Source organism: Hemitrygon akajei, chromosome 29 (genome assembly GCF_048418815.1).
Source record: "Hemitrygon akajei chromosome 29, sHemAka1.3, whole genome shotgun sequence".
Taxonomy (NCBI): Eukaryota; Metazoa; Chordata; class Chondrichthyes; order Myliobatiformes; family Dasyatidae; genus Hemitrygon; species Hemitrygon akajei.
In genome coordinates this window covers 33,693,848-33,718,048 of record NC_133152.1, presented here as the reverse complement: position 1 = coordinate 33,718,048, position 24,201 = coordinate 33,693,848, and the positions used below count along the sequence as shown (strand labels likewise).

Sequence of the window (24,201 nt, the reverse complement as noted above, 5' to 3'; positions counted from 1 at the left end):
GGAAGATTAGAAATGCAGAGTATTATTTACATACACCGTTAAGTCTTGGTAGTAGGAGAAAATTAGGCATCCTTGTTCAAAAATTTGAACATTCACATGCAGATACTGCTAGTGCTTAAGAAGGAAAATGGAATGCTGATTTTTAGTGACAAGAGAGAAGAATCACAAGAATAATGAAAATTAAACAGCATAGGAACAGGCCCTTCATCCCAAAATGTTGTGCCAAACCAATTAAATTAGTAATCAAATGGCAACTAAATGAATCTCTTCTGCCTACACAACATCAGTAACACTAACCCTCCTAAATTATCTGATCAACCCTGTTCCAGAACTAGATGTCTTGTGTTTCAATATTCCAGTCACAGTCTGCAAAGTAAGGTGCGTGATACCAGTCCCGTAGTGATCAATGGTTTTAGGATTAGTAACTGACAATGTTTGCAGTGGTAAGCCACGTCAATGTGACCAACTGCATGGAGCTGAAATACTCTATAATGTGTCCCTTAGGGTGCACATCAACCTCTCAGCTAACAGTGGTGCACAGCATCTCCTCTGAATGAAGGCATTAAGATGCAGCAGCAAGCAAGCTACCCTGAATTATATATTCAAGTTCAAAGTGGGGCTTAAAGTCACAACATGGTTGTAGAAAAATCAACAGCACTTCCAAATGAATTGCCTGTTTTTCATTTTATGCATCAGTAAAAACCTATTATGCTTACTATAATGGAAATAGACATAATTATTGCTTGTCTACTTAGGAATGTCGAGGTAAAATGTAACACTTCTATGAATGGACAGAAAAATCAGTTAATTCACCTCATTCTGAACATTCCAACTACTCAACAGATATCGCCCCAAAACAACATTAATCTCCACAAGTAAAGTTCACTAGTCATCTAATATTGCACTTTGCAGCAATAGCAGGCAGACAGGGGTAGAAGAACACACAAGAATTCACAGACTACCAGTATCATTAATTACTTTAAACTGCAGCTTACTGTGCTGTGCAAAAGTCTTTGCCTCATGTATGTAGCAAGGGTGCCTAAGGTTTTGGCACAGTACTGTGTTTGTCAGCGTGGAGTAGAGAGCGAGTTTGTAAATCTGGTGGGAGAAACGGATGTTGGGAATGACGATGGTGGAGCACCGTGTGAGGGGTGTGGGACAGGTGGCAGAGAAGGAGTGCCAAGGGTAAAGGGTGGCATGGGTACAGACACCCATCCCTGAGACACCGGGCAAGGTCATTTGATTCCAAACAATTGGCTTATTGATCATTACAGAGTGTCTCTCTGATGCTTCCTGCTCCCTCCCCTCTTCCTTCTCCTTTACTCAACCACAATTCCCCTCTCCCAGTTTCCTTCCCAATCTCAGACCACAATAGAGACCCATTTCAGAATCAGGTTTATCATCACTCACATATGTCATGATGCTTTTTGTGGTGGCAGTACAGTGCAATACATAAAATTATTACAATGCTGTGCAGAAGTCATATATATATATATATATATATATATATATAAAGACTTCCGTAGAAACTTCTGTACCACTACATAAAATATAGATAGGGAAGTCACACAGAATCTTCCTCCCAATGTAGAAATCTCAAATACTAGAGGCCATAGCTTTAAAGTGAGAGGTGAATGTTTAAAGCTATACAGAGCAAGTTTTTTTTTTACACAGGGAGTATTAAGTGCCTGGTATGCACTGCTAAGGGCAGTAGTGGAAGCGGATATAATGGTGGTGTTTAAAAAGATTTTAGACAAGCACGTGAACATGCAGGGGACAGAAGGATATGGATCATGTGCAGGCAGAAGGGATTAGTTTAATTTGGCATCAGGTTCGGCACAGCCATCATGGGCCGAAGAACCTGTTCCTTTTCTGCACTGTGCTTTGTTCTATGTCCTACATTCTGGCCATAAATTCTTTTTGACATTTACAACAGTCAAAACTATAGTTAGTTATTATCACTCAACAGAAGTTGTGCATACAAAAGAAACCAGAAGCTGGTTTCTTGATGCTTTGCAGACTAAAATTTGTAATATTGATTGCAGACAATTGGAAAGGGCTTTGTATCCTCAACTTAGAAAACATGTTTTTATCAAATCCACAAAAGTTAATCTTCATTATTGACTGAAAAACAGAAAATCTCAAATTTCATCCCACAACCTAGTTTTCCACTCCTTAATTCATAGTAATTCATAGTTAATTCATAGTAAGGTGTTGGTTCATGGGCAGCAACCAACCTGTAACACCAATTCAACTAACTCAAATTATCCTCATCTCTCACAAACAGTTTTCAGTAGCCAGGTGTTAGCAGAAATCCTTTAGCTGCCTCAACTGAGAGTAACAGGGAGAGAATGGATTTGTAGGTAAACCTGGAAATTTCCCCGAGTCCCTGATTCATTATGTTACAAAAAAGTATATTTGGAATAGAGTCATAGCATTAGTAATAAAGCACATAAACAGGCCCCTCTCCTTCAGATCCAGATTGACTGTCAACCACTCCTTTTACGCTAATCATACATTAATCCCATTGTTTGTTTTCCCCACAATCTCTTTAACACAACAGCCCACCCCCAATTCTACAGCTCACCTACATGCTACGGGCTATTTACAGTGGCCAATTCACCCCGCCAATCTGTATGTCCATGGGATGTAAGAGGAAACCAGAGCGCCTGAAAGAAAGCCATCCTGTCACAGGGAGAACATGCAACACAGTGTCCGTGGTTGGGTCTGAACCCGTGTCTCTGATGCTGTGAGTCAGCAGCTTCCCTAACTGACGCACTGTGACCAGTAGCTTCTGAATAATATGAAACCAATTTCCTGAAGATTATGCAGAAGTCTGAAAAGCAAAAATGCACAAAATAAAAATGCTTCTATGCACATGGAATAGGCCTGTGCAGCATAGTTACATTAGGAACAAATCCCTGCCGTCTGTGCCAGTGAAGTCAAACACAATCTACGGAACGGCCATAGGGAATTGTCAACTTTTATAAATGAAGATGAATGTTTCAGTTAGACAGCTTTATATATAAACTACAAAACTGACTGCAATTACAATCATTAAATATATTTAATATAAAATAAAGGTGGTGGGATGGAGATACCCTACATCTCTAGCAAAGGAGGTGTGAGGCACTCATTCCCTCTGCTAGCCTGCAGGTCACCCTTGGGCAAGGTGTAGCATCTACTTAGCCCCCCTGATCAGGGTCACTTGAAGCCCTGGGAACAGGTGGTGGATGTTCATATGAGCAGCTGGTGTATATCACAAGTCCTGGATATGCTTCCATTACCGCCAGGTTGACAATCTCTGAAGAGTATTGATAATGGCTGATAAAGACACTGCCCAGAAGGAAGCAATGGTAAATCACTTCTTAGACAAATTTGCCAAGAACAATCATAGTAATGGAAAAGACCATGATCATCCACAGCTATACAACATGGTACTTAATGAACATAAGAACGTAAGAAATAGGAGCAGGAGTCGGCCATCTGGCCCGTTGAGCCTGCTCCGCCATTCAATAAGACCACGGCTGATCTGACCATGGACACATCTCCACCTACCTGCCTTTTACCCACAACCCTCAATTCCTTTACTATGCAAAAATCTGTTCAGACTTGCCTTAATATATCTACTGAGGCCACTGCTTCATTGGGCAGAGAATTCTACAGATTCACCATTCTTTTGAAAAAGCAGTTCCTTCTCGTCTCCGTCCTAAATTTAGTCCCCCAAATCTTGAGGCTATGTCCCCCAGTTCTAGTCTCCCTTTCCAGTTGAAACAACTTTCCTGCTTCTATCTTATCTATCCCTTTTATAATTTTATATGTTTTGATAAGATCTCCTCTCATCCTTCGAAATTCCAGCGAGTATAGTCCCAGGTGATTCAATCTCTCCTCATAGTCTAAGCCCCTCACCTCTGGAATCAGCCTGGTGAACCTCCTCTGCACCACCTTCAAAGCCAGTATATCTTTCACCAGTACCCTACACAGTTGCAGCATAACCTCCCTGCTCTTAAATTCAATCTTTCTAGCAATGAAGGCCAATATTCCGTTTGCCTTCTTGATAGCCTGCTGCACCTGCAAACCAACCTTTTGCGATTCATGCACAAGCACTCCCAAGTCCCTCTGCACAGCAGCATGCTGCAATCTTTTACCATTTAAATAATAATCTGATGTTCCATTTTTCCTTTGAATGATGATGAATGTGGATCTTCGTATTTTCCATTTTTATTGCGAATTGTTTTTATGTACTCTATTAAGCACATAAAAATAGTTGACCAAAGACAGCTAATCCTGTGCATTCTCCTACGTCCTGTATCTGTACAGGATTTCAAATGAAATTTTAGCTTAAGGAGTAACAGTTTCACCAGTAGACATGCACAGCCCTTTACTTACCCTTGATTTATCAGAGTTACCAGAGCACAACAGACTAACCTGCAGAATTACATCCTTAGGCTGACCCCTTAGTACGAATAGATTATTGAAAATGCACCTGACAATAGACTCTGCAGAGAACAGAAGGTAGCCATCCAGCAATGCAAATGTCTGAATCATGTCCTAAGCACCTGCACAGTACTCTCTAGCAGGCATAAGCTAAAACAGGAGTAGACAATAAAAAATACAGATCTCCTCCCCTGCCCCCCACCCAAGACCAGTGCTCCAAGTAATCCAGGGCTGAAATAAATACCATGAAGTTTCTTCTCATCATCACAGGTTAATTTGACATTCAAAGATGATTACCCTTGAAATCCATGAAGAGATGCAAGTTCAAATGAAGTCCAAAGTGCTAAACAAGTATAAATAGTCACTCCCTGAATTTTGAGAAGCCTGCTTTGTTCACAAATCCAAATGCTGTCTCCAAGGGCATAACGTTGGAACATGTGAAATGCTCCACTTTGGCAGGAAAATTTCAATAAATAGTAAGAGATTGGTGAGTTCTGAAATGCAGAGATATCTGACTGTCCTAGCCCATGAATTGCAAAAGGCTATCTTTATATTCAGATATAATTAATGGGCACCTCTAAAATAAAGTCTGAAATTCTATTTCCTCGAGTAGAAGGAAGAAAATGGTTTCCTATATACTGCTGAAGAACAGGGAATGTTGTTGTGTCCTTCTCCCATTCATTCTTCTTAATCCTGGGCATGTCTACTCTGTTTCTGATACCTGTTCCTGTAGCCCCTGCTCATGCAGAACATTAGTGGTATCAACACTGAAGTACCCATGATAACCAGGTCATATGCAGAGAAATAATAGTGCTTTTCATCAAAAATCATTGTACCAGCTTGCACTCCACTCCTACAAAAACTTCAGCCTTCAATCTCCTCTGTAGCCCACTGTATCAAAAAGTGAATAATGCTTGTTTAACACTTTAAGTAGGACTGTTGCTGTCAATGGGGCGCTGAGAAAAGTTGATTCCACGTAAATACCGGGGAACTTTTCTAAAGAGAAAAATGTGTTATGAGTACAGCTGGGAATGAAACTCTATAATTCCAGATGAGCTTTATAAAATGATTGGCAGCATTCTTGCAGACTCAATAGGCCACTGGTTTTAATGCATAAAGCCCATGTCTCGACCTGGTACAACTTTGTGGCTTCTGAGAGTAACTTGGTGGTACCACATTGCACAATTTAAACTCAACTTTGAAATTAACCTTGCAAGCACACAAGAATGTTCCACTGGTGAATAATTTTCAAGCTTCACTTATGATTGCACTATAAGTCTGTAAAGTAACATTGATGGGCGTTATTTCTTATTTTAATTCTTCATTGATAATACCAGATGAAGATTCACCCAAATATTAACATCATAAAGAATCATCACCAGCATCACTTTAAAACATTTAGAAAATGAATCTATTTTTAACATCTTCTGTGCAAAATTAAAAGTAAATTTATTATCAAAGTACATATCTATCACCATATACAACCCAGAGATTAATTTTCTTGTGGGCACACTCAATGAATCTATAGAATAATAACCATAACAGAATCCATGAAAGATCGCACTCACATGGGCATTCAACCAAAGTGTAGAAGACAACAAACTGTGCAAATAAATGCACAGAAAGAAATAATAATAATAATAATAATAATAAAAATAAGCAATAAATATCAAGAACAGGATACAAAGAGTCCTTGAAAGTAAGCTCATTGGTTGTGAAAGCATTTCAATGATAGGGCAAGTGAACACCTTTGGTCCCACAGCCTAATGGTTGAATCAAATGCACCATTGGAATAAATAGAGGATAAAGAAGAAAGGTAATGAAATTTCAGTGGTTTGACTTTGTGAAAATAAATGAATATTTAGTTCAACGGCTAATCCAAAACTCTTCATTCTGCATTCTAATACATATAACACTATAGTGTACCCGTACATACTGTGAACAAAACTACCAACCATGTACTAAAGTTCTCCAAGAGGACCACAACCTCATCGTTGGAGGCTTGCATTCCTCAATGACCTGGACAGCTATGTTGGCTGGAGTTGGGTCTGTATGCTTTGGCTCTTGGTCGGGTCACCCATGCCAAACAGGTCAAAGGTTAGAGGCCAAACTAAGAGTGGTCCACCTGCCCTCCAGCTTCAAGGGTTCAACCCTCACTAGTAAAACAAAATTGTTAGGAAACTGCAATGAAGAATCCTTCTACATCTGTGTGCGATGGTATTCCTGAGTCTCCACCAGGGACTTGTGTGACTGACGGTAGTGAAAACCGAGAGGAAGCTACTGACATGAAGAAGGCAGCTCCGAACAGTGCCAGAGATGGAGGATTTCATTGCTGCTCTAAATGTCAGTAATGGGAAGTAAGCAAGTATACACTAATGTATGACAATAACTGAAATACTCTTTAATGCCAGAGGTTGGTCACATATTATTGGGTTAAATGAAGATTTATTTAATATCAAACAAATCATCAGAATGAACAAAAACAAATCATACAAAATGAAAAACAATGCAAACAGGAAAGGTGTACGAAAAAAAGGATCAGCAAAGAAACTCCCATTCCAAATCCACAAATGCTCTTGAATCTTAAGTGTCCTCCTAAATGGCGGAACAACCCATTGTTATTTATAACTACTACAATGACACTGAGAAAGAATCTTCTGCTTAGAAAGTGCCTTGGGATCAAGGATAACTTGTTCTTCCTCCAGTTTTATGGGGTTTAGGGTACATGCAGTAGCCCAAGAGAGAACAGCGGACTCTGCCACAGTTAGCTACTGACAGGAGGGGTAGGTGGATAATTTTGGAGGTGCAATAGTTTAGTAGTTATGCATGACTATTTTGTGATGCATGGACACAAATTTCTCAATAACATCTGGAATCTTTCTTCTCCATGTTGAATGGTCACGGTTCAGGAGTTCCCCGGTCAATAAGGAGGTTCCACATATTTGCAGAGGCCTTCAGCACATCCTTGAGTCTTTTGCTCCGTAGTTTCTTCCCATGACAGTGTCCAGAATAAGCCTCAGGCCTGAATGTGTGCAGCTATTTCTTCGATTACCTTGCAAAGACATCCTTAAAACATTACTTATTTGTGACATTTAGTAGCATCACCAGTGTAAAATTCTTTATCAGTAACAGATTGTTGGGATGAGGGTGGAGTAGGAGCTTACTATTGATCAAAACTCCAACCAAACCAAACACTTTAATAACATGGTTACAGGAGTAGGTCAGAGGTTGGCAAATAACTCATTTGACACTCCAAAGTCTTTCCACCTTTTCTAAGACGCAAATCAGAAGTACTCTGGAATATAGTCCAACAACACTCAAGAAATTCAATACCATTCAGGACCATCCATTACCCATTCATTCCCTCCACCAGCAATACAGAGCGACTGTGGTGTGCATCATTACAGAATACACTGCAGTTACTTAACTAGGCCACTCAAATGAAACCTGCCAAACCTGCAACTTCTATCTCCAAGGGTTCAAGGAGAGCAGGTGCATGGGAACACATCCACCTGCAAGCTCTCCTCCAAGTTGTACATCATCACAGCTAGTAAATCTTTAGCCAGAGAGTGGTGAATCTGTGGAATTCGTTGCCACAGGTAGCTGTGGAAGCCAAATCTTTATGTACATTTAAATGCCAAGGTTGATAGATTATTGATTGGTCAGGGCATGAAGGGAAACAGGGTGAAGGCAGGAGATTGGGGCTTTGAGGGAAAATGGATCAGCCATGATGAAGTGGTGCAGCATACTTGATGGGCCAAATGGCTTAATTTCCTGCTATACCTTATGGTCTAAATATATTATTGTTCCTTCATTTAAATCTTAGAACTTAGATTTAAATCCTAGAACTCCCTGTTGAAGAATGGTGTGGGAGTACCTTCATCAGAAGGATAGTAGCAGTTCACAAAATTGCCACAAACCTACATTCTTAGGAGTTTTTAGGGATTGGCAGATATGTCCAGAGTCCAAATATTAATTAATTATGTGGAAACCTAAAGTAAAGTTTGAGAAATGTTAACAAACTTAAGGATCATAAAACAATGTTAAGACAAAGATAAATCAGTTGCTGATCTACTGGGTTTTAGAATTTATCAATTACAGAAGTAAACAGGGTAAGATTATCATTATATATACCCAATTGCAATTAAATCCCTTGTTCACAAGTTGTTTGCAGAGCAATAGAATAGATGCATTATGGCCTCAATGAATACAAATACAACAACAAATCCAAAATAGTGGAATGGTGCACAGATGGTAGTACAAAATAAACTGAAGTGACAAAACTGAGGGAGGTAAAGTTAATGCAACAAAACTGTGGCAGAAGTAAGGAGAAGTAGCTGTGACAAAGGAAATTAGTTCTTAAACCAATGCCATGAGAATGTGGCAGGACCGATGGGAAGTGACTGGGACAGAGGAAGTTGGTTCCTAAACCAATGCCACGAGTATGTGGCAGAACCAATGGGAAATGACGGTGATGGAGGAAGCTGGTTGATAAATCAAAGCAGTGGGGATGAAGTTAGAACATATGATTTTTTTTCTTTATTTGTTCACGCACATGGGTAATACTAACAAGGTCAACTTTTGGTGTCCTTTCCAAATTGCCCTCTGAATGATTGCCAATTCTATGCCATTTCAGAACACCTAGTAAAACCACACAGTTGTTATTCATCATGGACAGCAAATAAAGAATCACAAATAAAATTCGGAAAACTGGGACATCCTTTAAAAATAGTTATCATAATTTATACCGTTCAGGGGATATTACAAAGCTGACCAGCACATCCCAGCCACAGCTGGCTTGCAGCAGCAATGGCATTCCAGTGCAAAATGGGTGGCACTGTTCGAGGGATCTCTCTATGGCAGCCTGAGGCTGAAATGGAAAGGAGAGGAAACAGTTGGGGAACAGGTGAGAAACAGTGAGAGCGTGATAAATTAGTGTGGGGAAGGAGGAGATCAAATGAGGGGAATTGGACTACATGGCATTCTATGAGGGAGCTCTGAAATTAATGGCACATGAGACCCTATTCCATCAAACAGCCTAATTGCCTATAGTGGTTGAATGGATAGGTAGGAGGGGAAGAAGAGTTGGACAAGTGTCTGGAATAGGGCCATGGGTGATTCGGGTGCAGGATTTGCGTTCGGTGCCATGGGTCTCAGCCAGTTTCAATAAAATAATATTCACAGAGAAAGCAGTGCAGACAACTTATAGAGTGCAATGCAATATTCCAGTCATGTCCCTTTAAATTATGTAGAATTCATCTTCAGGAAATTACTTCCTCGTTTTGTTGTGAGTAAATTATGAAAGGTTGAAGTTGCAATGTATTGATCCAATTAAGTACTTAAATCAGGCTACACAACCTGATGATGGTATCTCATGAGTTATGTTCAACAGAAATTAAAAAAAAACTATAAAAGTAAATTACAACAGAATGCATCCTGTCCAATTTTCCATTGGGGAGATGCTCCAGAGAATTTAGCTTAAAGTGTAAAACGAGCACATTTTATTTTTATGCTCAATTTAAGCATAAAATCTGATGCAAGTAGAATTTCTGGCAATTATTGCACAGGAGTTAGACTTCTGCACAGCAAAGATGCATACAGCAGGATGCTCTTCATCAAATATAGCTCAGCATTCAATGCTATCATCACCTTTAAATGAATCAACAAGCTTCAGGTCCTTGGCCTCAATACTTCGTAGTGCAATTGGATCCTTGACTTCCTTACTTGCAGACCTCAGTTAGTTCAGATTGACAACAACATCTCCTCCACAATCTCCAAAAGAACAGGTGCACCACAAAGTTGTGTGCTTAGCTCCCTGCCTTACTCACTTTACACTTATGACTGTGTGGCTAAGCACAGCTCCAATGTCAAGTTTGTTGATGACACCACTGTTGTTGGTCGGATCAAGGCAGTGATGAATCAGAGTATACGAGGGAAACTGAATATCTGGCTGAATGGTGCCACAACAACCTATTATTGAATATCAGCAAGAGCAAGGAGCTGGTTATTGACCAGGAGGAGGAAACCTGAGGTCCATGAGCCAGTTATCTTCAGGAGATCAGAAGTGGAGAGAGTTAGCAACTTTAAATTCTTTGGTGTTAGAATATCAAAGGACCTGTCCTGGGCCCCGCATGTAAGTGCAATAATGAAGAAAGCAGGGCAGCACCTCTTCTTCCTTAGAAGTTTGCAAAGATTCAACATGACATCTAAAACTTTTGCAAACTTGTATAGGTTTATGGTGGAGAGTATATTGACAGGCTGCATCACCTCCCGGTATGGAAACACCAAAGTCCTTGAATGAAAAATCCTACAACAAGTCGTGGATATGGCCCAGTTCATCACAGGCAAATCCCTCTCCACCACTGAGCAGATCCACACGGAGCTCGGTGGCAGGAAAGCAGTGTCCATCAGCAGGGACCTACACCATCCAGGCCATGCTCTCTTCTCACTGCTGCCATCTGGAAGAAGGTACTGGAGCTTCAGGAATCACACCACCAGGCTCAGGAACAGTTACTACCCCTCAACCAGCAGGCCCTTAAATCATAGGAGATAACGCAACTCAACTTCACTTGTCCCATCACTGAACTGTTCCCAAAACCTATGGACTCACTTTCAAGGACCCTTCATCTCATATTCTTGATATTTATTGCTTACTTATTTATTATTATTTTTTCTTTTTTTTGTATTTGCAGCTTGTTTTCTTTTGCATTGTGGTTTTCCTACCTGTTGGGTGCAGTCTTTCATTATTTCTACTCTGGTTATTGGATCTACTGAGTCTGCCCACAACAAAACAAATCGCAAGGTTGTGTACAGTGACACATATGTACTTTGATAATAAATTTACTTTGAACTTTGAACTTCAAAATGCTCATGATTAAGAATATGTTAAAGGAATTAAAGTTTACAGACATACATCCAGGCTGCACTTGCACCAAAACAATTATCTGGTATTTAGTTGAAAACATGGCATTATAAAACATGCAATAATACAATTTGTCTTGGAAATTCAGCAAATTCATTCTTTCCAGGCATTTTCCTCAAGAAAACTTTATGAGAATTTTTATACAACTACTCTAGAGGGATCCACTCTAAATAAAGCAGACCAGAGCCAATGCTCATGCTGTTAGGCTTTTGCAGATTCAAGAGATCAGCTCAATGAATTACAAATTGAACCTGGGATTTTCTTAGTCATTGTGGTTCAGCTATTCCTTCAATAACCTTCCTGGAATAAAAAAAAACATTTACGTTGAAATAGAGCTGCTTATCGCTTGGATTATCTCCTCTTCTGTTCACTTAACTATACTGTACTTCTATTCGTTCCCCCTAAACGCATTAACTCTTCCTGAAAATATACATACAATGGATGCAACTTCATTCAAGGTGCTTCATCAATATAGTCCCCTCTGTAAATTTAAGTGGAGCTAATCCTGTAGCCAGTAACATCTTTGTATGGATGCTTCCTGGAACAGGTAATAGACAACAACAACCAAGGTAGGAGTTTAGAAAATTCCCTGCTTCGTACTTACTGATAACTCATGCAGATGAGAAATATAGATAAGGAATTAAATCTGGGTATTTTTGCCTAGATATAATTTGCAAAATTGACCATTGGATGGACCATTTATTGAGGAATACTTTACAATACACTTTTTTCTGGTTGAATGTCATTCCAGATCCTCTAGTGAATGGCAAGATCAACATTAAGAACCAAATTGGATGTCTCTGTTGAAGAATGACTACAAACTCACTATACATTCGAGGATATTACGCTGCTTTCCTGAGATGCACATATAATATAGAATAACCCTGTTCAGATCAGAAGGGCTTGGATTGGTTTGGTGAAGATGCACTGACCGTTGCCCTGTGCAATCTGTGCAGTTAACCAGCAGCATTGAAACACTATTTCATTAACAAGATTTTCTCACCTTTCTGCTAAGTTGCTGGCATTATTTAACATCATTCAATTTTTCCTGGCAAACGAACACTCATGTCATTTTTTTTTAAAATTGAGGTAACTGAAACACAGCAGCTGATATCAGTCTTAATTATAGAAATTCATACTATTATGGAATTGCCCACAAGGCAATGCAATCCCAAATCTTTTTAAAACCGTCCCTGTACACAGCCTCAATTAATATATATTTGGGAAGAATACACCAACAGCTGAATTGTTTCCATATATAAAGTGGCAGGTGATTATTTTTCTTGATGGTGTAAGTGGAAAGTAATGTTTTTTTTCATATAAAGACTGATAGCGTATCCAAGAGAAATAAATTCTGCCCGTAGTGATAGTATTGTGAATTATCTTGAAATAAATAGGCAGGTTTACGTTTGTATATGTATGGGTAAAATTAGTCTGGTCATTTGACTCTATTCCCTGAGCATTCTTCAGATTGAAACTGGTTTTCCTCCCTGATGATCGGAGAAGAATCATGGAAGAGCCTCCACACACATCTGGTAGCATTAATTTTTAAAAGGTGGCACAGTGAAAGAATAAGAATGTTTTAAAATTCTATGAGAAATTACATGAAGCAAAGAGTTGGAATAAGTGACACCCTTTAACACTCAAAAGAAAATTGCATGCTAAGTTTAAGCTTTTGAAGCTTCTTTAAAAGAGACAAATACATCAAGAGTTTTCTCAACTTACGGATGTTACAAACCCACTTATCAAATATGAGTGTTGCTAACTCTGCTTGAAATACTTCAGGAGCTGCAGGATACTGTTTTAGATTTTTTCTCTCTCTCCAAGCTCCCTTGAATCTTCCCGTAAGTCTTCCCTGTCAATTCTGAATTACTTTTCTTGTTTCCATTACCAGTACAGCATCTCCTGGAAACAGACTTGCACTTGGCTAGGTGAACATTTAGTTTGGACAAATAATTTCAACAATAGTTACCTTTCGCCCAACTTCTAAAATTGATGTTGTAGATGGAAATCCTGGTTACATTCCACCAGTTTTAAAAATCCATTACCTGACACCACTTAATACTTTTTTGTTATTTCTCTTTTCCTAACTTACTGTCTCCTGCACTAGTGTTGGTTTTTTGCCCAGACCCTCAATGAAATGTTCCAAAACATACCATGAAACAGAATAATAATAACAATATTAAGAGACTCTATGAAATCCTTCTTGACAATTGAAGATTTCAGGATTCTAAATGCCTACAATCCTGACTGCTGACACACAACTGCAGTGCCAGATTCAGGTCAAACCACAACATCTAGTTCACTAATGATACTACAGTGGATGGCCTCATAAGCAACAATGATGAGTTGGCATACAGAGTGGAGGTAGGGAGGTTTGTCAAATGGTGTGAGAACAACTACTTGAATCCCAATGTGGGTAAGTCAAAAGAGATGATTTTGGACATCAGGAATGCAGAGGTTGACCACTTTCCATTGCACATCAATGGCTCTGCCACGGAGAAGCAAAGAGCACAAGAAGGGTGTTGCGTACATAACAGACTATCTATCCTGGACACACAACACCTCACTGGTCATGAAGACGGAGCAGTATCTACACTTTCTGGGGAGACTGCAGCATGCAGTGCTCCCCAGAGCCACTCCAACAACTTTCTACAGAGCACAGGGCGTTGAGAGCGCCCTGCACAGCTGCATCATTGTGTGGTTGGGAAACTGCAAGGCAAAGGACCACTTGCCCCTAACGAGGACAGTGAAAACCACCAAGGGGATCATCTGGATCTCCCTCCTCCCAAATTGTGATATATACTGGGAGCATTGCAGATGAGGATGCAAAGCACTTGAGGATCCTAATCACCCATCCCACAATCCCTGACCTGCTAACATCAGGAAAGAGGTACAGAACCATCAAGACTAAAACAGCCAGTCTGAGTAACAGCTTCTTCTCTCAGGCGGTAGGACTAATAAATACCCTGCCACTACTAAGGTCTTGTCATTAGGACTGCCAGCTGTTTACAGTACTGTTTATTTGTGCAGCACACTACATACATTTCTAATTATAGTTTATTAACTTATTTATGAAAATATTTTGGTTTATGTGCTCTGTGTGATATATGCTGTGTGGGGGGGGGGGGGCACCCTGGTCCTAAAGAATGTTGTTTCATTTGGTTGTGAATATGTACTGTTAGGTGACGATAAACTTGAAGAATACGCCAAGTGAAGCATTTCATTTTTGATCATAGATTTAAAAGAAATTTTAGGCTCTTAGGGGTTACTTTTAATTTTGTAAGACAAACAAGATAAGCTAACTTTATAAGAAAACTTTTGTAGTATGCATGTAAAAGTTACCTTGAAAATAAAGAAATGTATTCGTTCCAAATTTTTAACTAATTCATACATTTTTTTGTAATGTATTCATTCACAGATTATGGATGCTGTTGTCTGAGCCAAGATTTACAACCAGAATCAATACCAATTTGCGCTGTTTTAGTAAAAGTTTGTTTCAAGCAGTCCACCTGGTAAGGCTGCCATGCATACCAACAGGAAATGCTTACTAGTCCGCTGTACCGCCCGCTTTGTTAAAGCAGCACAACAACATATTACAATAAATTTTGCTATAGAAGGTCGTCATTATAGATTACCATCAAGTTCATTCCTTTCTATAAACCAGCCGAACACCAGCAGGTGGGCCAGTTTAGGGCCGCTGCTCTTTATGTCATACTTCATTCATTTAGGAATATTTGAAATATGCGTACAAAAATACCCAAACTTGCTAACTCGTATCCTCATAAAAATTTGACATGCATTTGTAATATCTATATTGGATTATAACAATAATGTTAATCCATATAACTAACCCAGGAATACCTCTAACCAGTCTCCCAGGCTTCAACCAATCCTGGGTAATCACTGTAAACATAACTAGGCAAGTATCTAACCTAAATCTCCTATCACCAACACATCTGCAATTCTAACATCTAACTGGGAATTATACAAATTACATTAGGATTCAACAATACTCAAAAAAAGAGGTGTAGACATTATCTGATATTAAATTGAACCATTGATTGGATGGGCCGGCATCCCGGAGGTGTCTCGCCTACTTTTAAAGACCTTAGTTGGTCATCTGCAACAGTCTTTTATAGCAATATGTAATGTAATATGTTGGCATGCCTGTTAATACTGTGCGACTATAGAATGTCTGTTTTTTAGATACTGTTTAAAGAATAAGAACAGTTACTTGGGAAATTTTTGAGACTGCAATGATGAAATCCTTCTCTATTTAAGCTAAAATACTTTTATTAAAAATAGAGTATTTTTAAATGCTGACTATGGAGCTCCCACTACGGAGATTTCCTGAGGAACTTAATTGACATATGCTGCCTGAAACCGATACATTGTAAATAAGCAGAACAAGTGCCCTCAAGATGCTCAAGTACAGGTTTACAGTACCGGACAACTCACGTGATAGCTTATTCCCCCTCACCCTTAACCCATGTCCTTATCACACTTAATTTTAGTTTCATCGCATGGAACTGCAGTAGTTTCGTTTTCTCTTACGTTTGAAATGTTATGTGTTGTTAAGTTTTGTATGCCAAATTCCAACCCCTCTGTCTCAGTTTTGTTTCAGGAACTGCAGAGCTCATTTTGTTAAATAGGTTTAACAAGCCTGCTTTCAGGAGTTTTTACGCCTGCGCATTAACTTCTCGCGGAAGGTGGTAATTTATGACCCGGCGCACTTGACATTGGGACATTGCAGAAATAATGAACAATAGACAAACAGAAGAACACGAGCGTGTAAACCCTCAGATAAAAAAAAAACACAAACATAACGCTCTCCGGATAATTAAATTCTATATATCTAAACATATATATTAATTAAACTATCAATTCGATTTCTATTATTTAGTGGAAGAACCACTTTTTGCAAATGGTTTCGGATCATTTCTGCGATTATATTTTGAGCTCAAATAGGACGAGCAAGTCCTAAAAGAGGATGAGAGAGAACAGTCCCATTTGCTCGTCACGATGAAATAATGCCCAATTATTTAATCAGATAAACCACACAAGGCAAAATGAAATAGGTTTTAGTGATGAGAAGAACCAAATAATCCAGAAAGAAAATAAAGGAACACAGATGCATCTTCACTAATCACACAAACGGGGAAAAAATGCACGCGTTTGTGCTTTATCTTAAATCGAGATAATAAGCAAAATACTGCAATCAATCAGCATTATAAGAATATAACATGAATGTGATTTCTGAGCGGATAATGTTAAGATAAATAGACATTATAGTCAATAACTTGTTTAATTTCCAGCTCCCAATTGCATCATGAATTGATCTCTACACACTTGACCTCAAAGGTAAAAGAACCGGGGCAAAAACACCAAAGGCCGGGTAAATGACAACAACCCTGGTGTTTAGTGGAGAGAAAGAAAGATATGAAAAGCTCGGTGACAAAGAGCTTCGGTGATGTAACATACGTGGGACTTAAATATGTTTCTACATTGGAAGTTTTGAAACAAGTACTGAGATGTGTACATACGTAACTACAGCAGGAACACAGATAATATATTTGGCTTGGTGTTCCACAGTGAAACGTCAATTACAGTTAGAGTAAAAGACATAACCTGTCCATATAAAGATTTAAAAAGCTGCTTCCATATCATTCACGGGATTGTCACAATCCACATCGAGGCCAGTGTGCTGGTTCCTACACCACTGAAATTCACTGGAACACACTGAGGAGTGCAAAACCTGGAGTTCAGTTGGTTGGGAGGGAAAAGCCACAACATATTAAGTGCGGATTTTTATTTTAAAGAAAGGGGCGTAAACATGAATTTCAAGTTTGTTTATCTCTGTTAATCTGCAGTACATACAAGCACGCTTATTCGCTTCAGAGCTCCGATTGACAAAGCCCCAACATATGAACCGAAAGCTATAATCAGAATCAGGTTTAATATCACCGGCATATGTCGTAAAATTTATTGTTCTGTGGCAGCAGTACATAATAATAAAAAAGCTAAATTGCAGTAAGAGGTGTATATAGATTTAAAAAGTTAAATTAAGTAAGTAGTGCAAAAAGAGAGGAAAAAAGTAGAGGTAGTGAGGTAGGGTTCAACGTCCGTTCAGAAATCTGATGGCAGAGGGAAAGAAGCTGTTCCTGATCGCTGTGTATGCGTGCCTTCAGGCTGAGGAATACATTCCCCATACCAGCCAATGAATTAAACAGAATTGCACGTTTGCTTAAATATTCCGCATTACTCTATGTTTCCATTAGGTGCAACAGAAACCAAACTTTCCTGCGGGAGAGTTTTTATCGGAGTGATAAATGTACGAGTTAAAAACAATGTAAGTAACAATTTATAAATTGCAAATGATAAAATTAATATTAATTACAATTAACTGCGGACGAGAAGTGGAGGTGGTCAGTTTATCCAACAAAGTTAACGAGGTTTAGCTTTGTTTAATGTTTTAAGAAGATATCTAACAAGTGGTCGAGAATTTTTCCAACTCCGCTGGGGAGGCTCCTTGTACTTCACTGCGATAAAATCAAACGGTGCCGTACCCGCAGCGTCGAAACTAAACTTGAAAATGTGTACATTTTAATTTGTATTTCTCAAACCCTAACATTTTATTTTCTATCCAGATTCGTGTTATACATGTATACAGTGTTAGGATCATTTCCAGCACTTTAAAATATGCACAAAATATGCATGCACATGGCCAACGCCTAGGATGCAAAGATTATTTCGTAAAATAAGAACCAAAGTTCTATTTTACGAGGTTGAGCCGGTGCAAACAATAGTGACGTTAAAGACGTATTAGGTGTATGAATGAGAACAAGTAGCTCCCATGTTCACACGAGAAATCGAACCACAATGGATTTTCAGAACTCAAAAAAGACTAAATTAAAGATACCTCAAAGTCTGTTAGCGTGTAAGTGCGAGTGTAGTCCATAACATTTTTCCGATTGTGAATATGAACGGTGAGAGTGAATAAAAGAACTTTCATGTATGTAGACAGTGTTTTGTGACAGTACATGTGGGATATGTCAGCGACCCGTGTGTGGCCCTGTGAATAACGTGCAAATGTGTGTTTATGGGGGACATGTGACAGTGTGCATATGTGAGCGTGGTAGTGTACGTGCATAGACTAGTGATCACTTCTATCTGGATGCCAATACTACTTGGGTTTGGCTGTGACACAAATCGCACCAAAATTATACTGGCTGTATCCGATGGCACCTTTGCCATTCGCAACCTTCTCGAAGAAGAAAAATAGAGCAAACTGAAATAATCATGGTCTTGAAATTTCGCGCTCATCGCGCCATATTAGTAAGCGTCTGATAGGATTATGGCCCGTGTGAGACATGAAGAGTCAGCATGAAACCGAGGGTGGAAGTTGTGAAATTGCTGCTGTGATGTGCACCGCGGGCGGGGAATTATTTATTTGTGTTAGAGGATGAAGATAAATACTGTCAATAATGGGGGAATTTACCAGAGAAAGGGGTAGTGTAGTGGTTAGCGTTACGCTTTACAGTACCAGCTACCGGGGTTCAATGCCCGCCGCTGTCAGTGCATCAGCGTCAGTTCAGTGCCTTCAGGAGCCTGTGCGTCCTATCCGTGACCGCGTGGGTTTCCCTCCGTGATCCCGTTTCCTCCCACATTCCAAACACGCACGGGTTAGGGTTAACACGAGGAAATCTTTTTGAGACGGTTGATGTCCCGTCGGCAATTAGCAATAAAGAGATCCAGAGCAGGCAGAAAGCCACGGGTTAGGGTTAGTAAGTTGTGGTGGTAAACTGTGCGTGACGAATGGAAGCATGACGACGCTTAACCGGGCTACCCCCAGCACACCCTTGGACTGTATTGGTTGACGCAGGCGACACGTTTTACCGTATGTTTCGATGTACTTGTGACAAATCTGAAATCCACGAATAAAAGGAGGAAGAGGAAGTCGATCGCACGTGAAAAATAGAGGTGGTCAGGGGGCAGGAGAGAGAGAAGTGGGAAATAGAGAGAATGAGGAGAAACTACAGGAAACTGAGCGGGAGCTGTTCGAGATGAAGGGGAAGTTGCGAGTCATCAAACGGTGTGAGCGAGTGCGAGTGTGTCAGGGAGGGAGAGAGAGTGAGAGAAAGTGTTCTGAATTCAACCTATTTCCCCTGCACTCTGACCCGATTGCCATAGCAGCATATTTCCCAGCTTGTAATTCTGAAAAATGTCTGATTGCTGAGTCAGATTGCTGTAAGAAAATCAAACGGGGGAGGGGACAGGGGGTTTCAAGGGAGGAGTCAAAATACAGTTAGAACACAACAAACGGTTTTTTTTCTTGCCGATAGCGTCCTACACAAACCAGATCCCTTAGGTGTTTCCCCGTTGCTATTCTCAAAAGCATGCTTACCAAGCTTATTTTTTTTTAATTTTGAAAATGTACCTCTGTAAAATTAAGCTTCAACCTGTAGTGTTTTAAAATTATAACTATTATATAAATAGGGGTTGAATTTACCGAGATAATTCAATTCTTAAGCACTTAGTTTCCAAAAATGTACAATGCAAATGCTGTTAAAATGTATTATCTTACAGAAGGTGGTGGGATACCCTTCAAGTATGCAAATATACAGAAAAATATTTTTATTATTAGGAAAGTGACATCACAGAGTTGAAAATACCTATACAAATATTTCGATAACTTGTATTGAAACGGTCAATTTTCACATTGATCAGGCGCTCTATTCCAATCTACTTTAATTACCTAGAACTATACTCCACTCCCTGTCTATTTTGTCAGATTCTCTTATTGTGACAAATAACTCAATTTCAAGTTAAGAGCATTCTAATCACTGGCCCTCCTTTCTTGTATATGAATTTTATCCTGTCCGCATTGATTCTAGTCTCTCAGCCCCCGGGTGCAGTAATTGCTTTATTGGAAACCCATTACCGTAGCCACTTTCCCCCGTGCAGCAGTTAAACATCTTTCACGACTTTTGTTTACTGTTTCAATTACTTGGTCTTAACAAACAATCTATTACCTTCTAAACATCTAATCATAAAACTCAAGCAATTAGCACGCTGATTTGGTATTTAAAACTACGCAAGAACCGTCGATGTAAATTTACCAGAGTCTGTTTGCTATAGTGTAGTCACAATTTTTCGGGATTTACGATATAATTTGTTATAAAACAGTGACATACTGCAATGCAGTCCCATATTGTTGATTTTTCTTTCACACACTCTTGGAAATAAGGCTGGACAAATACCTTCATATATTTGTTAAACTAAAGGTGATCTCGGTTCACCACAAAAGAATCCAAAGAGGTTTTTCTCTCTCTATCTCTCTCAAACATGCTCTTTATGAAATAGCGAAGCCGATAGCTGGAATTAGGCTAACCTGACTTTAAATAAACACGCCGATGTTTAAAATCACATTAAATCTGTAAAGATCCTCCTGTAAATCTCCCAGGTGCGCTAAGTTTCCAGTGCGTGTACTTTAAATACGTGGTACTAGAGCATGAAAAATAACTAATCTCTCCTTGAGGTGCCTCAACTCAGAGCTATAGAATGGAAATGTTTACAGCTGTTCGTTCAGCTATGTATTAAAATATCTGCTTAAATAAAACATCAATGAATCTCTCAAATGATAGGCGACTATCGATTGCCTATGACAATTTCCCTTGTCTTTCAACCAATATCATTCGGTTCCATGTTAATTTCTTACTTCTTGTTCATTAAAAATGCAGCTTAATCTTTTGTGACCGTGAATATTAAAACTCGTTAGAAATAAACAAAGGTGAAACAACTTCAGATACATGTCTACACATAGATATTTTATAAAATTCTATATGTAGACTCATAAATATGTATGTAAAGCACACATAGGGCCTTTCTGTGTGGCCACACACAATTACACATGCTGAGTGCTATTGCAGCAGTGTCTGGTAATTTTATTTATTTATTTTCAGCTATGTTCAGAGTTTTCCTCCCTCCCCCCCTCCCGCCACACCACGCACCGCTCCTGCTCTCACTAATGCAGCCCTCTCATGAAAACCATATTGGACAACAGTCGAAGTTAGTAGCGCGGAGGCACATTTTATCACTTCAAGTCTAATCTGGGGAGCAAGTAATGTTTTACACGTGTGTTGTACCGCATTCTTCCACCGAAAAAACACACCACCGGTTTACCGCTTTGGTCGGACTGGGGTATTCCTTTTCTCATCTCTCATCCGATATGTACAACTACTATCTTTGGAAAACAAAATAACTATCAATTCATTTCTTGTTGCGAGCCCATATGAATGTAATCAAACCTCTCGACTCAATTAAATAAATTTTTCTTCGTGCCTGAAAGCGGCATTTAATACACATCATATTTAATGGTAATAATCAGTCATTCGAGCTCAGCGGGGACCAAATCACGCAGACTAAACACACAACTTATTTACAAACAAAACAACTTAGAAAAATACTGGGACATGGCCATTCATCAAACAATTTCCCTACTTACCAGGAACAAAGACTATTTCAATACAAATAAACCGTGATCCACAATTATAATCAACTTCTTGAAAATGTAGTTAAATAGTTAAGTCCATTACCCAGTGTTAATTATTGCAATTAGCAGCCACCATTAAATATTTAAAAACCCTTATATAATATTTGTATCCATACACGTACGCACATATTCTAATGTAAATAGTTTTTGAGAAAAACAATCACTCGTGTGATTAGGCTATTTTAAAAGTGCCTCAGTAAATATATTTTCCTCATTAGAGCTTTGAAACCAGACCATTGGACACGAACCCTCTCCAGAGAATAACAGAGAATAAATGGCAATCTGTCCATCTAGCATAAACTTGAATTGCCTCCATCATTTTTGCAAATTACTCGTCATATTAATTAATCGTGGCGTAGATTTATCAAAAACCAAGAATAAAATAGCATTAACATATCAAAATAGAAATATTACTATCCCTAGATATACAGTGATACATTCGGCTACAAACTTTTTTTTTGCACAAGGTTACTGTTAACATTGCCGATGCTTCAAACTTAAAACTTAAATATCTTGCATCTCTTATTTTTAGTGAGGTTCTATGCAGTTAAGCTGATCAGCATTCCCCGCAATTTCAGAAAGTAAGCCGACGAGCAGAGACTCTTAAATTGAAAGTAGAAGCAGGGCAGATACACACTCACGCTGACCAACACGGTCATGTAAGAGACGGAAACAGAAAATGTGGTTCATTGTAAATCTTTTAAAAATACGTATAAGGAATATCCTAAATCATTTAAAGAAAGTAATCAAATAACGGAAGCTCGCACAGATCTAACTTGCGTTCGGCTTCGGAGAACCATCTACACTCCAGGCATGTGAATATAACTTCATTTAAAACATATACAGTACTGATGTTTTTCTTTGGGCTATATAGTTAAATATTAATGTCCACTGTAACATTTGACACAATGCGAACTAAAGTAAAACGCAAATATAAATTAAAATATCTTGAAGGCATATAAGACTTTGTTAAACTCCTTCCAAGATCCGAGAGTCTTCCCTCAAAACCCCGTCTCACGATCTGGCATGTTTAAATTGAAGTTTAAAGTTGTCAGTTGTGTTATTCCAAATGGTTCCCTACAAATCTTGTGCGATTCGCTGTCGTATTAAATTTACAATTCCCCGAAGCAACCCTAAAACATTACTCTCCTGATTTTTCAGAAACCCGGGTAAGGCTCGATTTCTAATAGAGCTCAGTCTATTAAGCCGACTCCCCCAAGATATTTTGCCCCCCTTTCAACCAGAGACAAGCAGTTGGCCACCAACTTCCAGCTCTTCAACGGTGCTCTAGCGCCCACTATTTAAGATTCCGGAAAACTGTTCGTACTTTGCAATGACTCGATATATGTTTTTTTAAAAGTTGTATATCTTTTCGTCAACTAGAATAACTTCAATTTTATTTTTTTGCTATTCCTCTCCAACTTCTCAACCTCTCGGGTCGAGACGCAGGGGGATGGAAGTTTCTCTTGAATGAGAGAAATAAACAAGGTATGAAAACTTGTGCAGAAACAGAGCTCCGCGCCGCTCTTGTGGCCAGAGCGTTCAACTCTTTAAGTTCTTGCGCCCGAGCCTTTTTGCAAGCCCATGGTACACATCATTCTAATCGTCCCCGCCGTACCGACATCATCTGGAGGAGAAAATACATTCCTGATCGCTTCTTCACAAAGACCATGTGTGTACAGCGGACCGTCTGGAGCAGTTCTTGTTTTTGGAAGGTCTTTTTGGAAGCTTAAACAGAGGATCTAAAACAAAGTGCGGAGAGATAGGAGAAGAAAATAGGGACCTACTTTTGGCCAGTTTTCTCGCCCTTGCCTTGGATCTCATGTTGTCTGTCGGCGTTGGTCGTGATTTCAGAGAATCGCACACGCTATCTCCCTGGCATTGTCAGTTTGGACACCTTCGCACATGCGCACAGAGCCTTCAATCTGACACCATCACGCAGGGAAAAGTTTGAATATATTCATCATTTGGCCGCGATCTGTCCTCAACTCCATCAGACCAATTATCTCTGCGCCCTAACGCCACTTCACACTTTATTCCTCTCCCACTTGTTCGAATCGCGCTTCTAAGCCATGGGAAGTGCTTGCACGGTAAAAAGGAGTTTGTCTTTAAAGAAAACTTTTCAAAAAAATAAGTATTTTACAATTCATGAATAGAAGATTTGTCGTGGAAATTTATTTATTTAAACTAAACGTAATTTATTTCAGTGCACGTTACTTGTGTTAAAATGTGTTAAACTAATTGACAGCAGTCGGCAGATTTATAGTGCATACTTTTAGCACAACTG

The 24,201-nt window shown here is 39.2% G+C and overlaps 1 protein-coding gene and 1 long non-coding RNA gene across 13 annotated transcripts in view; one reads left to right on the top strand and one right to left on the bottom strand.

Moving 5' to 3' along the window:
- Nucleotides 1-23,832, bottom strand: part of prdm16 (PR domain containing 16) — a 716,934-nt gene extending 693,102 nt beyond the window's left edge. For all 10 annotated transcript variants that reach the window (XM_073032140.1, XM_073032142.1, XM_073032143.1 and 7 more), the window contains exon 1: nucleotides 23,702-23,832. In XM_073032140.1, the coding sequence (XP_072888241.1) occupies nucleotides 23,702-23,738 (37 nt within the window). In that variant the 5' untranslated portion in view covers nucleotides 23,739-23,832. The remainder of the gene's footprint in view (nucleotides 1-23,701) is intronic.
- LOC140718423 (uncharacterized) overlaps nucleotides 17,515-24,201 on the top strand; it is a 51,191-nt gene continuing 44,504 nt past the window's right edge. For 2 of the 3 annotated variants that reach the window (XR_012096687.1, XR_012096684.1), the window contains exon 1: nucleotides 23,841-24,004. This is a non-coding gene — a long non-coding RNA (uncharacterized lncRNA). Of the gene's footprint in view, nucleotides 17,712-23,840; nucleotides 24,005-24,201 lie in introns of those variants that run through there. The other variant, XR_012096686.1, reaches the window with a different exon arrangement.